General features: G+C 45.1%; 1 protein-coding gene across 1 annotated transcript in view; it reads left to right on the forward strand.

Annotated features, from left to right (window-relative positions):
• UNC5B (unc-5 netrin receptor B) overlaps positions 1-17,579 on the forward strand; it is a gene marked incomplete at its 5' end in the record, with an annotated part of 170,260 nt that overhangs the window by 149,382 nt on the left and 3,299 nt on the right. The window contains 8 exons of the mRNA XM_019507729.1: positions 3,941-3,973; positions 6,156-6,350; positions 8,069-8,458; positions 9,175-9,262; positions 10,395-10,563; positions 10,932-11,165; positions 13,579-13,728; positions 15,579-15,743. Coding sequence (XP_019363274.1) covers positions 3,941-3,973; positions 6,156-6,350; positions 8,069-8,458; positions 9,175-9,262; positions 10,395-10,563; positions 10,932-11,165; positions 13,579-13,728; positions 15,579-15,743 — 1,424 coding nt within the window. The remainder of the gene's footprint in view (positions 1-3,940; positions 3,974-6,155; positions 6,351-8,068; positions 8,459-9,174; positions 9,263-10,394; positions 10,564-10,931; positions 11,166-13,578; positions 13,729-15,578; positions 15,744-17,579) is intronic.

Raw genomic sequence — 17,579 nt, forward strand, 5'->3', positions numbered from 1 at the left:
CCCCAGCTCTGGCTCTTTCAGAAAAAAAAAAAAAACAAGAAAAACCCCGGGACTTGCTGCTCTTGCAGCGGCCTCAGGGCTTCAGGGGGCTTGTGCAGTGGCGGGCAGCAGGGACAGTGAGTCCGGGCAGTCTACTCCCCCTTTTTTTTTTCTTCCTTAAAAGGCCAGAGCTGAGGCAGGCAGGGCAGCCATGGGGGGAGGGGCTGAGACAGTGTGGGAGGGGTCAGGGGACTCAAGCAGAGCCCCCCATACAGTGTGGGGCAGTAGGGGGCAGTGGGGATCGTGCCCCCCCTCCCCCGCCTGGCAGCACCCGGTGAATCGGGACTTTTTTTTTTTCAAAGTGCCAGGAGCTGGGGGGGGTGGGGCAGGCATGGCTGGGCTGGAAGGGTGGGCAGGGGATGGACCTGGCTGATTTGGAGTTTCGGCAGCAGCCGAGTCTTCAAACCAGATTTGGCCGAATCAATTCAAGACAGTGATTCAAATCATAGTATCATGGCAATACTATCACTGAATTCTGATATAGCTACCTCTAGTTTGCTTGGTTGTTTGCAAGCCTTCAGGGTACAGGTTGTTCGGGTGGGCAATTGAATAAAGACCCAAAAATGGATGAAAAATGGACTGCATGGTTCCCTGGGTAAAGCCTCAGCCTTTTATCTGATCTATGGCACCTGTCTTCTTACCAGTGACTTGCATGTGGCTGATCTCTACTCAGGCACCCCCACCCAACCTCACTACATCCATTGTCCTCCAGAGTATTTTGGCAGCAAGCTTTAAGCAATAGAGATTTAGGAACAAACTGGACCAAAGTGTATGTCAAGATGGAAGTCACTTGCTGCAGAGAAGGGAGAGAATGTTCCCTGCAGCTTGTTGGCCCATGCATATAAAAGAAGACATTTGTTTTCATCACTACTGAGTCCATTAACTTTCAAAAAGCATGAATTGTATCAGGGTAAAAAAATCAATGCATATTGACAAAGGGAAAGGAACTGCCAGAAATGGAGGGCAGAAGGCCAAATGCTTTTAAATATGCCTCTACAGGATTATTATCCTGAATTTCTTCCATGATTCCTTCTTGTACTTCCCTGTTCTGCACATCCATGTATGCCTCCATCTCAAGACCTCCCAACTGAGATCTGTCACTGGCCTGGAAAGATAATCATGCAGCCTGACTTTCCTGTGTGGAAAGTTTCATTTAGATCCACAGAAGTGGAGCCATGCAGGAGCAGCGGAAGCTTTGATAATGCACCAGTGCAGGTTTTACCTCAGTTCACTGTGTTTTAGTGATGTGACAGATGGTGGCACAGCTCTTGGGTGTTCCCATCCTGAACCTGCCTCTCACACTAACCAGAACTGTCAGTCACTCCTGACACAGGCCCGTCCTGCAAGGTGTCATACGCTGAGCACTCCTATCTCTCCTCTGACATCCGTGAGAAATGGAAGTGGCACATACCCAGGTGGTTCTGGGTCTATACAATGTTTGTGCCCTGCTGTGAAAGGGAATCTTGCAAATTTATTTTATTTTTGACCTAAATCTCTTGGTAGTGAAAGGATTGACTTTTTTTTAGTTTAATCTATTGTTATAGAGTAGTTTGTGTCCCAGCACACAGACTGAGGCAGAGCCCTGCAAAATACCTCTGCTCTTAACTTTCTCCTCTCAGGTTCAAATAGAGCTGAGAAGGGGTTGGACATTTACTGTTACCCATTTGGGATCTATATATATTGGCTGAATATTCTGAAAAGCAAACTTGGTACAGGTCTCTCTGCAAGGAATATGATGTGTCCTGGGTCAAACTAGAAGTCCTTGGCCTTGGCTTGGACACATCCCATTCCTTAGTGGAATCTCAAGACCAGCAGCTCTAGAACAGTACAAGCTGCATTGTTAATGGAGACATTGTAAGGTGTTACACGGAGGTGTTACCCATGTGAGATAGGTCTGAAAAGTCTTCTCCTCTGTTGCCCAGGATCATGCCAGTGCTACCCCCTGCTGGCTCAGTGGTGATATCTACCCTAGCGACTTACATTCCACATGTTTGCCATGGCCCTGAATGCCCCCTGCGCTATAATCCTCCTTGAAGAATGAATTAAGAATGCATCATACCCCCTGTATGACTGCATTCTTGTCATCTTCAATAAACTCACCAGGTCAGTTCATGCTGGCACTGAGCAAAGGGAGGGGGACACCCTGCTCACAGATGTGGTTTCCAAGGAGCTCATCCCATCAGCCAATAGCCTCTGGCCTGGTAGAAGCTCATTGCTGGGTAAATTAAGGCATCATGGAAGCAGAGGTCAGGTCTAGCTTGCAGGGAGAGTGAGGTAATGCTCTGTGTCAACCTGCTGCAGGCTGTTAACACTGAAAAGTCAAGAGATGCCAGGAAAGAAAGGAAGGCAGATAACAGCGTGGTCAAGATAGGCCTGCAGCACAAATATAAAAGGCATGGATAGGAGTGGGGAGGATTATTGTACCTAAGCCCACTACAGATAGCTGTCCTTGCCCAGGGCTTTCATGCCCTGGACCAAAGAGCCAAGGAAAGACCATACAAAGGGGCTTCTGAATATGAAATGAAAGGCAGGAAGTAACAACTTCTTGTAGATTTACATAGGAACCCGGTTATCTGCTATACTTGTAGCTGAGTAAGAGTCCTCCCACCTGACTCAAACCAGCTTCACTGTGATCATCAATGCAGTCCTGTGAGCCATTGTGCTGATCCATGCCCTGTCTTAAGGCTTTAGCTGAAGTGAAGTTAAGGGAGGGAAAAAACTCTTATTACATAATGCTGCTAGCTCTGAGCACCAGCAAACCAGACAAAGCAAAGTTTTTAGAAATCCTAACAGATAAAGGACTAAAATTCTTATGTCTGAGGTACTGATTTCCAGCCTACAGGATGAGGGATGGGCACATGTCTGGTGTGGAGGAGGAAAGAAACAAAGCACTGGGTGGTAGGAAATACTCCCAGAACCTAGATCCTCCCTGCTACAAATGTCTTGCATGGTACTAACGTTTTCCCCTGGCTCCTTTGGTGGCTCCTAATGCAGATTACATGAGACAAGCTTGTGTGTACGTGTACAGGCTCAGGCAGCAGCTTAACATCCAGGCTTCTCTACTCTGCACAGTGCACAGACAATTCTCTGTAACCCTAGAAATGCCCATGCATCCAGCCACTGAGGCTGTGGCCTTCTTCCAGGAGTACAGAGCTGTTGGCTGAATGAGAGAAAGGAAAGATGAGGAGATGCCAGAGGCAAAAAGCTGAAGAGAACCAACAAGCAGATTAAAATAAAAAAGTGAGAGAGAAAATGGGGATAGGAAAGTTAAGATTAAATCAGATGGGAAAGCTTGAGAGAAGAGGTAGCATTCCTGTGCAGGGACTGAGCAACTAGTGACATGGGGAGGAAGGAAAGGCTCTCGCCTCTTCATCCATTGCAAGGGAATGTCAACTAAAAGGACAGCCAAACCATAGGATGCACTGCTTATGGCAGGATGAATGGCTTTCTGTGGTGAGATTGTGTCATTATAAAGTCTCTGCAAATGAGTGAGACTTGGAACTCAGCTAAGCCAATAGAGCCCCCTTGCATTCTCTAAAAGTGAAGGGATGGCCCCAAGAACTGGGCACCCTGTGATCAGTGAGCACTAAACCCTTAACCCTTTCTGTCTCGGAACCCATAGGATGTGAAGGAACTCTGGGCACAAAAGGCCCATAATCCTTAAAAGCTGGCAGGGTTGGGGGATTAGTTACACGTCTGCTTTCCTAAAGCTATTGAATGACCAAGGCTTCTGCATGGCTTAGTGGAGTTTCAAGGAGCCCAAGGCTCTGACTTCTTTCCAAAGTATTTCATGGCTTTTGCATCTCATTGTGCCCTTTGCCTTCATTTGCTGTTTGTATCATTTGTCATCATCACCCTCAGCATTTTTACCATTTCTTTTTAACTTTGTTTTTCCTAACAGATAAAAGAGTTCTAAGCGAACCCAAAAGTCACTGTAAGTCTCCATTTCATGGCCATTTTATTTCACTGTGATGCATTTTAATTTGTTACTGTTTTTTTCCCTTCTGTTTCATCCATGGCAGTACTAAGCCCCAGAACTAGACAGTTCCATCTCCAAGGGTGGGTCCCAGCACTTGCTCCAGTGAGTGAAGGAGGGAGAGAACAGTTGATCTATGCCAGTAAGGTTTAGAAGATGTTAAAAAGATGGTTATGCTGTCAAATTCAAGGGCTCACAAATTTGACTTGTATTCCATCAGTTCCTTTGCTGTGTCTGTGCGCTAAGCTCTGTTCCCAGGTGCAACCCAATAAATGCAAAGTGACTCCATTGAAAGTGCTTTAGCATAAACAAGGCCATTTGGTTTCATATCTTTTATATGCTGAGGAGCAGGAGAAGGGGGCTGAATTTTTTTTCCTCCTTTTGCCCCAGAACAAAGACTTAGATGTTGTTTTTCCCCTAAAATAAAGCCATTGTTTCTGAAACACACATAGCAGCTTCAGAGATAATGCTCCTTGGCTTGCCAGATTTGTCCTTTTCTATTCAACAAATGATATTTTCCTCTTGCACGGTTTCAATGAAGCAGAAGCAGTGTAGTTAATGTGGTTTACTGGATGTACATGGCAGTACATCCAGTCACGTCAGCAGTGTAGGGTTTAATAATGTGGGCTCCTTGTAGAGCACTGATGATCCTATGTGAATTCTGGTTGTAAGGGGTATGTATTTTAAAGTGCATTTTTTGATGATGGAGTGAATTTAACACAAGAAGGGCACTGTATTCTCCTCATAAATCAGAACAATTTTAGGCTGCACTGTTGCATTGGACTGCTTGACTGCATAACTTCCTTAAATGTTTTCCCGTTTGAAAACAGGGGCAAATCATTTTGATGGTAGTACCAGGGTGAGAGGTGGAGCTAGGTGTTGTCCTTTTTCCCTTGGGAGTCCTTGTGGAATCCTCCCACTCCTACAGAGGGTAGACTTGCAGAGCTTGGGTTTTTTCAGGCTTTTGTGTATGTGAGTTCCCAAATATTTTGCTGACGTCAAATTAGAACGTTTCTGCAATTCTCCCTGTGAGATAGAAATTCTCAAGCAGCCACACTGTATGCAGGTGTACACACCATAATAAATAGGTTCCAGAAATTAAAAGAATTGCAAAAAAACTGGCCTTGATCCACAGGCTTGGTGTATAGGGCCTATGGAAATAAGAAACCATGAAAACAAAGAGAACTTGGAAATTGGGAAAAAATTAAAGAAAAGGGAGCGGGGTAGAGACCATGTGTATGGTTAAGATGTCTCTGTGCCTCAGAGACCACAGCATCTGATTCTCTAACATGGCCTGATCTGAAGCACTCAACTGCAGTGAATGGTGGGTGCAGATCTTGTCTTTGACACTAAACTGTGTTGGGGGCAAAACAAGAAATCTATTGATTTCAGATGAAGTATCTGCTAAGGCTGAGCTGATATGGAAGATGCTATTATCATTTTATGGCGTCTTCTCCAAGCAGTAACCCTGTTAGCCCACTATCAGCTCTTCCATGTACAGGCAGATTGTTTTCCTTCTGCTCCCTTACACCAGAGACTAGGCTAGTCCAAAGATCAAGTGTCATAGGATGTGTTTATATGTGTGTGTGCACACACGCACACATGGTAACATGAATGTTAACATACATATTGATTCTTGATCTTCATGTTATATGCCTATAGAATATCTATATGCCCCTCCAGCATAATTTTTGTTAGAAAGCAAGGGCTGTCCATGTAAGCAACTATAGAGAGACCTAAATTGCATAATCTTTGTGTTTTAATGCTTAAACTTAACACTGTTGAATGATGGCCTTGTGAAACAATGAAGTTTCTCTCAAAGTCCAGAAGATGAGAGGGTCCACCACTGTCTTGCTAACTCTGTTCCTTTTTTCTTTCCCATGAAAACCCAACAAAATAAACAATGTAAGGCATTTTCATGTTCCTCTTATTTTTCAAACTCATCTTTTGAACCCTTGCTACCTTCTCCCCACCCTCAACATTTCCTAACATTCCGGGGAAACCTTAGAACAAGTGGTTTCTTTTGTGCAAAGATCATAAGCTGGTTTTCCAGTAACCCTTATGTGGATAATACCGTTTGGGCTATAGGTTAATGCAAAACCAGGACTGCCCTTCTTACTCCTCTCTCTCCTCTTCCCAGTGTTGGAGGCCACAGGGGACGTGGCTCTATATGCCGGCCTAGTTGTGGCTGTCTTTGTTCTTGTCGTTATCCTGATGGCGGTTGGGGTGGTTGTGTATCGACGGAATTGCCGGGATTTTGACACTGACATCACAGACTCCTCAGCTGCCCTAACAGGTGGCTTTCACCCAGTCAACTTCAAGACTTCCCGTCATGGTAAGAAGGAAACAGATACCTTGCCTCTTCATAGCAAATCCATTGGTATCTTGGATCTCCCAGAAAAAGATGAAATCAGAGTAAATTGTGGCTCATATTCAGGGAAAGAATAGGCTTCCTTTATCTACAGACATTTGTTTTGAGTCGTTTTTTTCATAAAATAAGAAACATTAAATTGGAATGTGGGAGAGCCAGTTCCTCACCTCACCGAAGTCACCTCCTAAACCAGAATTAATTGGCAACTCCACTAGAAGTCTTTGCAGGGGCCCAGAAACCAAATTACTCTCAAATCCCTGGAGGTAATCCACAAGTTCAGGATTGAGCACACTGACAAGACAGCACAAGAAAACTTGTGTTTCAGCTGCCTCTGCTCTTCACATGTACAAGTCTGGCATGTTTTGTGAGCATTAAATTGGTCCAGAACTTGTTTCAGATGAACATAAAATAAGAATTTGTATGAAAAATGAGGCATTGATCCCGTCAGGTTTGAGCCTTCAGAGACATTTTCTACTTTCATTCCACTCCTTATCCATAAATACAGTAGTGTCCATAGGAGAGAGAGAAATCTGTCTGCCTTGCACACTAACCTGACCAGATCAGATTCCATTTGAGTGTTTCCCACCAGCTTCCATGGAAGACAGAGAATACGTCAAGTCAGGGCAGGACAAATGACGAATCATACAACTAAATGAGATCACAAGTAGTTTTAATCCAAAAAAAAAAAAACACAATGAAATTTTTCAGTTACAATTTGCTGGTTCATCAAAACTGAAAGATTCCTTGGTGAGCGTGAGTTTGATTTCAATGACATTCCTCTGGAAACTGGGCAGGACTCCAGGGAAACCTCCCTACAAGGCAGCTTTCAAAATTTGTCTGGTTTCTTGCAAGCTCACCAGCCAAACTCCTTGACGGCCCACCAGATGTGCTGCTGAGGAATCCAGGTCTCCAGGTTCCCTGGAGCTGCAGACCTCCATGCTTTAGGACTCCTGCTGAGAAGGACACTCAGGTTTCCAATGTGGTAGGCTGCCATTTCAGACACTGAGTTAGGCACCCTGGATTTTCCTTTCATAAGGGAAATCTTTGGTTTTCATTCTGAATCAGAACAAAATCAGATTCCAAATATCAAAATCCTCCATGAAAAACAAATACCTTTCCCTGCACAACTGCCCAGAGGTTTTAAACCAGTTTTGTGAATTATAGAAGTAAATCAAGCCATGTGATATAAACATGCATTTGTTTTGTGCCTAACATTAGAGGGACTTGACATTGGCATATTCCTGTACATACAGACATACAAATAGTAAGGAAAGACAAATGATAGAAAGTAGAGAGAATGCGGTGTGTTTCAGCAGTCTGGTAAAGAATAAATTGTAGAGTCCTTAGCGAACTACGGGGGAGTCAAGTTGTTTTAGATTCTTGTTGCTTTTAGATTCTTTTTGTCTGGACATGCAGAATGATGTAGTTTCTTACCTAGTCTTAAAGGGGTCGAGCCTGTTTCTCAGTGCAGGCAGTTTCGTTTCAAATAATGGATAAAAGGGAGACAGATGCGTTCAGATTCCATGCTCCAGCCTCTTGTTTCACAGTATTCTTTACCTAGGGAAATACCTTATATATCTTCTGCCCATCATTACACCATATTTCACACAAATCTCTTTTGATTAAACTGAGCTATGTTTAAACATGCTTTGTTGTAATACTTTTTTTTGTCTTTCTTGTAGATACACCTCAGCTGTTGCACCCTTCAATGCAGCCTGACCTAACTGCCAGTGCTGGTATATACCGGGGCCCAATGTATGCTCTACAGGACTCATCTGACAAGATCCCAATGACCAACTCCCCCCTCCTTGACCCACTCCCCAATCTTAAGATCAAAGTGTATAACTCCTCCACAGTGTCATCCTCCCCTGGGCTGCATGAAGGAGCAGACCTGCTTGGGGCAGTGCCTATAGGCACCTACTCAGGGGAGACTGCCAGGGACAATCACTTCATGAACATAAGGAACAAGACCATGGGCTCTCAACATCTCCTCACCCAGCTTCGTGAGCATGGGAACAGTGCTAGTGGAACATTTGGTTACCTGGGAGGAAGGCTTACAATCCCAGATACAGGTAAGCACTAGATTGGGATGATCTAGTCTGATCTAGTCTGATGTAGGTTACTCACAGATGGGTGTTGAGACCATTTGGCTGGACTAGGAATGAAAGATGTTTCTCTGAACCCAATCTCTCCTTCCCTTGATAACCAGAGTGTGGTGGCCACCATTTTATGATGTTTTTTGTTACTTCAATTGTGTCTTGTTAGGAGCAATGTAGAAAAATAGTTTCCTTGCAAGTTGTTTCTATGGTAAAAGTCAGGCTTCCTGACTGCATATTATCTGGAGGCATTTCTATCTTTGGCTGGTCCAAAATCATTAGGCTCTCCCATAAGTGTAAGACTAGTTGCTTTTAAACCACTAGCTGAACAAGAATCCAATGGTTGGTGGTTTCTCTGCTCTCACCAGCTTTAGAGTACAAAGGCCTGACTCTGCTTCTGATTCTAATAGGCCCCCCAGTCCTGGTACAGATGGTTCAAAATAATATCTGAGGTGTCACACCAGCCAAGGCAATCCCAGATCCCAGGAAGCTTTGGACTGGCATGGCAGGAGACTGCAAGTTCTAAAGCAATGTTGTCATCATGCAGATGAATCTCCTAATTGAGTTTGTATATCATCCCTCATGTGGGAAAGTAACCCATGAAGAGAGTAACCTCATTGGCAGCAGGAGGGGTGGAGGGTTCATTCATCATCACTTCCTTACTGTAAAGAATTCTGCTTCCCATCCCTTAGGAGTGAGCCTGCTGGTGCCTCATGGAGCGATTCCTCAGGGGAAGTTCTATGAAATGTACCTGATCATCAACAAGGCAGAAAACACTCTGTAAGTGGAATTCACCATAGAGCAAGCTCTAGTTGGTAGTGTTTTAATTATCATTTGAAGGAGACAGCAATACTTTCAATTCCCTCTGCACCTGCCTGCATCTCAGTTTGCATTTCCTGCTACTCTTTCCCTTGTTCCTTTATTCAACCAGGCATTTATTATAAACACACTCTTTGTATCTTCATCCTCATCTTCATGGGTGCTTCTGCTGGAGCACCCCATCTTTCTTTTTAAAACAAGCATCTACTTTTTCTTCATTAAGTCAGCATTTCTTCTACTGACTTTCCAGATAAGCATTTCTTTATTCATGATTAAAAGTAAAAAAAGAAAGAAAATGAAAGAAAGAAAGGGACAAAAGATATTGCTTCATGGTAAATATTATTTGTTGCCACATGTCTTAATTGAACTGGTTTATACATTTGATTGTAAGTTCTTTCAGTCAGGAGCTATGTCCTCTTCTTTGCTTTGTATATCATCAATTCTTCTCCTCTGGGCTCAGTAGCTAATAGGAAGGATTTTTTTGCCTTCTGCACTCCAAAGTGTGGGAGACTGATGTCAGTAATGTAGGGAAGAGACAAGAGTAAAGCAAGTCTTGTTCTGTGGCCTGATAATATGGAGCAGGAAGAGCCCTTCTTCTGCTTGTCTTTGTTTTGTGATGCATTGTCAGGGGATCACTGCACAGGGCCTGGGCCTCTTGTGAGGCCAGTGTAGAGTCTAAAAATAATGGCTGCACTGCAGACATGGAATTTCTTGACCACTTGTCTGTTTGCTGTTCAGCAGGTCCATCCTCAGCCAAACATTTCTCCACTTAGCTCTTTTATAGTGTTTCTGTATGTCTATGGAACTATAGTCAATAAATACAGTAATTCCAATCACCAGTATTTGCTTACCAAAAACAATACAGGAACCCAGTGCCTTTAGCCATGGTTTAGTGGATCTTCTTGTGCAAAACACTATCCTTGTTCTGTTGTACCTCCATTGACTTCATAATGAAGAACCAGGCCCATCAAGTTTAGATCCTGCCATGAATTGAGAGCCGTCCATGTCCCCACTGTACAAACATTCCTTCCTTCAGGTACATGCCTTGATTGGAACAGACTAATTGTTTTCTGTGTTTATTTGCTCTCTGTAGTTTACCTTCTGAAGGCACACAGACAGTACTGAGTCCTATGGTGACCTGTGGACCCACTGGATTGCTATTGTGCCGCCCAGTCATTTTAACTATCCCTCACTGCGTGGATATCAGCTCTTCAGACTGGATTTTTCAACTGAAAACACAATCCCATCAAGGAAACTGGGAGGTAACAATGCAATTTCATAATGAAGTGAAAGCAGAATGTCATCAGAGTTTGCAGCCTCTTGCCAAGAGGTGCCGTAGGACATGAAGGACTGAGGGCTGCTGTAAGGAACCGTCTGCTGTAGGAGAAAGAATAGAAGGTCTGGTTGTGTGGGAAGCTCCCAACTGCGGTCCTTGTAGGAATGGAATGATGGAGGAGCACTGACGTCTGCAAGGGAGACCCATAGCTAGTCTAGAATTAGCTTTCTGCCTCCCTACAACAGGTGCCATAGTGAAGGATGAGCAGGGGCTTTTCCATGTGCATACATGGAACCAATTACTTTGCTAGAAAATGGCTGATCAGGGGCCTTCCTTTTTAACATCTCCTTTCAGGAAGTTGTGACACTAGATGAAGAAACTCTGAACACTCCTTGTTACTGCCAGCTTGAATCCAAGTCTTGCCATATCTTACTGGACCATCTGGGCACCTATGTTTTTGTGGGAGAGTCATACTCCAGATCAGCCATCAAGAGACTCCAACTAGCCATCTTTGCACCTGCCATCTGTACCTCGCTAGAATATAGCATCAAAGTCTACTGCTTGGAGGATACCCCAGATGCCCTGAAGGTAACACTGCCTGTGAATCTGAGGTCACAAGTCAGTGGCCCCACCTTTACTTCTTCCTGTCTCCAGCCATCTTTTAGTGCCTGGGGCACTTCATGATCATTTCACCATAGAACAGAGAACGGTGTTTGACAACCCTAATATGAATAATCAGAAAGCTAAAGAAGTATGTTTGTCTGAGCAGAGAATCTCTTGCTACTCTCTATCTCTCTCTCCTTCAAAGACTGCAAGACAAAAACAATGATTAACTGTATAAGCACTCTGCTTCATGACAAGGGAAAAGCAAACTAGCTTAGAGCCTGGCAGGTCCCAGTGAGCTCCAAACATACATCCATTTTCATGAGCCCAATGCTATTTTGTGGGAGCTCATATATTTCTCAGAGGTTTTTGGGGTGGGGGTTCTACTGCACTTGATGTGTATCTGCTATGATGTTGAGGTCTTTTGAACCTTTTTTTGAGCACTCTTTAGCTTGATATGTATTTAGGTGGTTCCCAGCCACCAGGTTTGCTCCAGGTCACCAGCTGGTATAAATCAGCACAGTTCTATTCATTGCAAAGGACTTAGGCTGATTTACACCAGCTGTAGATGGGGCTCATCATAGCTGGTTAACCCCAAACTTGCTGCAAGTGTAAACTGCCTTTGGACACTGCTGTTCCAGCTGCCTCAGTCTCAGTGTTTGGGCTACAAATTATTTTAAGCTGCTTCTGCAAGTGCTTCCTGATGTGGTCCTGCTGGCAGCAAGATGCTGGGTAAAGTCTCTAGGAGAGCCCTGTCTCCAGGGAGCAAACACCTGATGCAACCCCATGAAAAATGACCAACATTAAATAATAAGCACGTTTACTGCATTCCCCTGAGATCTGCCAAAGCATTTTCCATAGTCCCTGGGAGGAAATGTTGAGAGGAAGGGAGGGTGGCTCAGAGCCTGCATGCTGTGCCCTGTTTCTGTAGAGATTACACAAGGGGTTTTCTTGTTGTTGCCGCTGAAAGATTTTTCACGTCCTTTTGTGCTGATCTTCCCTACCTGGGCACTTTCTGTCATGCTTACACTCTGCTAAGCAGCTCTTATTATCTCTGCTTTGACACAATGTCCTGTTACTTTAGACCTTCTTGTGAGCCCATCTGTGATGTTTGTGATCACAGTACTATGAAAATGTAGTTCTTGTACATCCCTTATCAGCCTGGCAGTTTGAGACACTTTCTATTTAGCTCTGCTGGACCTTTCTTTCTAGCAGTGCTAGAAAGAGTTCTGCTCTTGGCTTCTGGACATTATTTTTCTGTGTAATAAAATTTTAAAGTGGTGATGTATGGAAAAGATGTTCTAGGAACCACCAAGTGCCTATGTTTGATTCATGCCATCACCAGAGCACAGTAGTGGTACAAAACTGTGGCAGAGAAAGATGAGATACTGTGATAAGGTAGTCTGACTGACAATGAAATGCAAACCTTCCGATACCCTGAAAAATGTGTCTGAATATGCAGATGCCCATCTCTAGCTTGCTCAAACAAAATCAGAATGGAACTGGAAAGATATTCCCATCTGGCGACTGGCAGCCTCCTTGAAATATGTTGGTAGATTCAGTCCAGTTCCCAGGAAACAGGTGTCCATATCATCAAACAGCCTTTCGTAGCTGAAACTCCAAGCAGAAAAGCCAAGAACAGAATGGGTATGGGAAGTGCATTCCCATCTACCCTCTAGAGGTGATCTTGGAGTCAGGCATGCAGGCACAGACTTCTGGAAGAAAAGTGTGAGCTGCTGCTCCCTGTGTTGTAGCTCTTTGGGTAACTGTAGGAATTCATTCTGTGGGCTGTTGATACATCATAATTCATTGGTAAAAATGCATTTGTTTTAATTTGTGTTCACTAAGATTTAGCCTAAGAAGCCATATTCTGTTGAACCAGGGTAGCTTTTAAGTGATAATCCCTTTACAGAGAACCTAATGACCAAGAAAGAGGCCCTCTAGAAGCACTTCAAAGGCTGTAAGCATTGTCTAGTCTGTTCTGTATCACTGTACTGCAGGATGCTGTACACTTGCTTTTTCAGACAGAGAATTTTCATTGCACCTGTTTAAATGGTCTAATTCTGAGAGAGATGCCTGCGTTGTGAATCAGAATTTTCTTGTGTTCTCCTGATTACTGAGGCTAGATGTTTGAGGTCATCCTTCTTGTCATTTTTTCCCCAGCTGGTTGGTTTGCATTTGGCACCAGTCACAACTCATTATGTCAAAGCCTTCAGAACATACTTACCACTTGGATGTAGGTTTTGTAGTTGCTTTTTTGATTTTGTTGGGGTTTGGGCAGGGCTCACTGTGGACACAGTGCTGTCAAAAGGGGGAAAAATAATAAAAACCTCACATTCTCCATTTGACTAGGTGTGATCTTTAATACCATGGCTCTCATCCTCCCTTTATCACATAGGAAGTGCTTGAACTGGAAAAGACGCTGGGCGGTTATCTGCTAGAGGAACCCAAGCCACTGCTCTTTAAGGACAGTTATCACAACCTCCGCCTCTCCATCCATGATATCCCCCACTCACTGTGGAGGAGCAAACTGCTGGCTAAATACCAGGTAAGTGGCCAAGAGAATGTAGCATTGTCACAAGGAGTGGCGTGCTGGAACTATAGGACATTGGGGGAAAATGGTGTGGGTGAGCACTGATCCAAAAGCACTCCCTAAAGGGAAATAACAAATAGGCAATTATTCATCTCTGTTTTCCTAGAAGAGAACCTCCATTCACTGGTGCTCACTGAAAACACGCACTTGTAAGGGTCCATGCCAACATGCACATTCATATACAAGGAATCAATAATAACTGCATGACACTATATTTATGGACTATCTGAGCATATCAGTGCTTGATTGTCAGCAGCAAAACAGTGGGAAAGATTTATTCTTAAGTGACTTCTTTTGGATCTAGGACAAGGGTGGGCAATTATTTGGGCCTGGGGACCACATAGGGAGTTTTCATGAGTTGTCATGTGAGAAGAGTATGTGTGGGAAGGTGGGGCGCGTTGGGGTATATGTACACATTGTGTAGGGGGCTGCCTGGGTGCTAGGTCCCAGAAGCTGGCTGAGTGTGACAGGAGGAAGAAGGAAGCAGTGGGGCTCACCCAGGTGGAGCAGAGCTCACCCAGGCAGTGGCCCACCTGGGACAGCCCACATCATACTCCCACTTGCACCCATTGGCCTGACTCCAGCCAGTATACACAGCTTACCAGTAGGGCTGCTCCCAGTCCACCTGCAGCCACCTGTGTGCTCCTCAAATCCCCTCAGCCCCAGCCGCTCCTCCTCCTGCCCCTGCTGCACACTCTGGGCAGGGAGGAAGCTTCAGTGGGGTGGCTCCTGCTCCAGCCTGCAGGGCTCTGGCTGCAGCTCCTGGCTGTCTTCCACCCACTTAGCCACCCACGGATGGCTGCTTATCATGCTGGGAGGGAGACTAAGTGGAAGGCAGCTGGGAGCTGGAGCTGGAGCCCCATGCACTGGGGTAGGAGCCACCCAACTGAAGCTTCCTCTCCACTTGGAGCAGCGTAGTAGGGGCAGGAGGAGGAGGAGGAGGAGCTGCTACTGGAGGCAAGGGTAGCTGAGCAGTACCCAGGCAGCTGCAGCCACACTGGTATCAGCCCCACCAATAAGCTGTGTGTACTGGCCAGGATTGGGGCCAGCAGACACGGGAAGGAGCATGGCACTGGCTGCCTCAGGCAGGGATCAGCCCATGCAGAGCACTCTGGGGGCAGCCGCAGGCCGAATCCAACCAATTGGTGGACACACGCCATGGGCTGGATCCAATCAGTTGGTGGGCCAGATCTGGCCCGTGGGCCATATTTTGCCTGCCCCGATCTAGGACCATGTCTATGATGGGAATTAAAGAGTTAATGTTCAAAGCATTGATCTAGTAATTTGGTATATGATCCACTCTAGTCAGGCACTAGGGCTCACCCACATACACACACAAGTAACTTCTAAGAGAGCTATATTCCTCTGCCTTCTACACCTGTCTCCTAGAGGAAGAAAAAGGATTATTTTTACTTACCATATCTGACTCTGTGTCTTTCGACATGGCAGCTGAGACCCTGTCTGCCAGCTCACTCTATCCCACCCTCCCAGCTGCCAGCACAAAATTATCCTCTTCTCTTGCCAGTCAGGGCAGAAGCTAGGAAGCCTAGAAGATAGTTTACAAGGAAATCTGACAGGGTTTTTAATTAGCCAGGTGATTGTTATTATGGTTGTCATAAATCAGTTTTTACCCTAGAGCTTCTGTGTAGGCATTTTTTTAAACAGTAATTTAAATACAAAGAAATAATAGTAATTAAGTTTACACAAATGGGTGAGGAAGGGAGGGTGTATGATGGGGCTTTACTCAGGGGAAGAGTTGCTGAGGCCTGTGGTTATATTATACTTCATTCCCCACCTTGCTGCAGGAGATTCCTTTTTATCACATCTGGAGCGGCAGCCAAAGGGCCCTGCACTGTACCTTCACCCTAGAGAGGTACAGCCAGTCTTCAACAGAGCTCACCTGCAAGATCTGTGTCCGGCAGGTGGAAGGTGAAGGGCAGATATTCCAGTTGCACATCATGCTTGGAGAGGTGAGGAAAGAGGAGGTGGGAGGGAGGAGGGAGTACCGCAGCATTTTACAGGTGGGATTGATCTCAGTTTTACCCCAGTGTATCTCTGTTGACTTCAGCTGGGTAATTCCTAAGCCTTCAGCTGGATGAGGGGAAACTGGTGCTGTTGACTCCAGGCTACACATCACTCTTGCCCATGCTCGTGAAAAAAACAGCTGTAACCATTTCTTTAGAGGTCCATTATCACATCTTTGCCATTTTGCTGTTGTTGCCCAAAACACTGAACAGGGGGTATTACAACTCAGGTACAGCCACCTGGGGATGGTAGTTTACCAGGAGGAAGTCCTCCCACCTGCTGTAGTAGCAGAGAAGATTAACGGTCATTCTCAGACATCTTCTCTGAATCCCTGCATATAAGGGAAGGAGTGCTTCTTTATCCAATCTGTCTAATAAACGTGTCTATTTTATCTCACAAGGAGATTGCTCATTACCACAGAATTGAAGCACCTCTCAGTACCCTTCTGTGTTACCTCCATGGCTGCCAGCTACATTAACACTGAAGTTGGCCATGGCCTCACGTTGCTTAAGTCTGTGATTTGATTGAAGATTTAAAGAAATAGTCTCACAGCTGGTGCTATTTCTGTGCCACCCCCCTCTGTGACTCTCAGGAAAAAAGCCAAGGAATAAACAGGCCTGTAAACTCTCATTTTTAGAAGAGACATCTCCCAAATCCAGTTTGTGGCACAGCAGGGTAGGGGAAAGTCTGCACTGCTGTTGCCAATTTATCTAGTTGGATTACAGACAGCCTATCAGTCTAGTTCTACCCTCACCTAAAAAAAAGAGGTGGAGAAAAGAGCTTACTGAATGGAATGAACATCCTGTTATGACTGGTGCTGGGGAACCAGTAGACCCAGGCGGTAGCAGCCAAGGGGGTTAAGCTGTTGTTACAAGAGAGGTGTTTTTGCAATATTGATAAAACAGTGATATGAACTCCTCTGTACACACCCCCTGTGAGTCAGTCAACTGTAACGTACAATCCCCACTGCATAGATCTGGGACCCAAAACCTCTCTGAGGATAGTACTAAGATGTTAATCAGTGCTTCCCCCATGACAGTAAGATGAAATTGTTCACCAACTAAAAAACTGGAAATAATTGAACTGGCTGAGGACTGGACAGTCCACCTGAAATTCATGGGGAATTTTAGGGCCTTTAACATTTGTGCAGTCCTGGAAATAGTGTTAGATGCTACTGACTACCCCAAGTTGTTTACCTGCATGAATTAATATTTGGAGGCTGCTTACAACTGAGTTTGCTGAAGTTTGCCTGAGGGGAAGATCTTGATGTCTTCCCTGTTGTTCTTAGATGCAGGGGTAGCAGTGGACATAGTCTTTCTGGACCTGAGGAAGGCCTTCAACACTGTCTTTCACCCCATTCTCATTAAAAAACTAAGAGACTGTGGCATTGACACTTACACAGTCAGATGGGTCACTAGTTGGCTGCAGGGGCGCACCCAGAGAGTGGTGGTGGACGGGTCATTTTCGACCTGGAGGGATGTGGGCAGTGGGGTCCCCCAGGATTCGGTCCTCAGGCCCGCACTGTTCAACATGTTCATCAGCGACTTGGACAAGGGGGTAAAAAGCACCCTGTTCAAATTCACAGGTGACACTAAGATGTGGGGAGAAGTGGGCATGCTAGAAGGGAGGAATAGGCTGCAGTTGGACCTAGACAGGTTACAGGGGTGGGTAGATGAGAACAGGATGGGTTTCAACACTGACAAGTGCAGGGTACTGCACCTGGGGAGGAAGAACCAGCACCATACCTACAGGCTGGGGAACTCCCTTCTTGTCAGTGCAGA

The sequence above is a fragment of the Gavialis gangeticus genome, unplaced genomic scaffold, assembly GCF_001723915.1.
Source record: "Gavialis gangeticus isolate Ggan-Ray unplaced genomic scaffold, GavGan_comp1, whole genome shotgun sequence".
NCBI lineage: Eukaryota > Metazoa > Chordata > Crocodylia > Gavialidae > Gavialis > Gavialis gangeticus.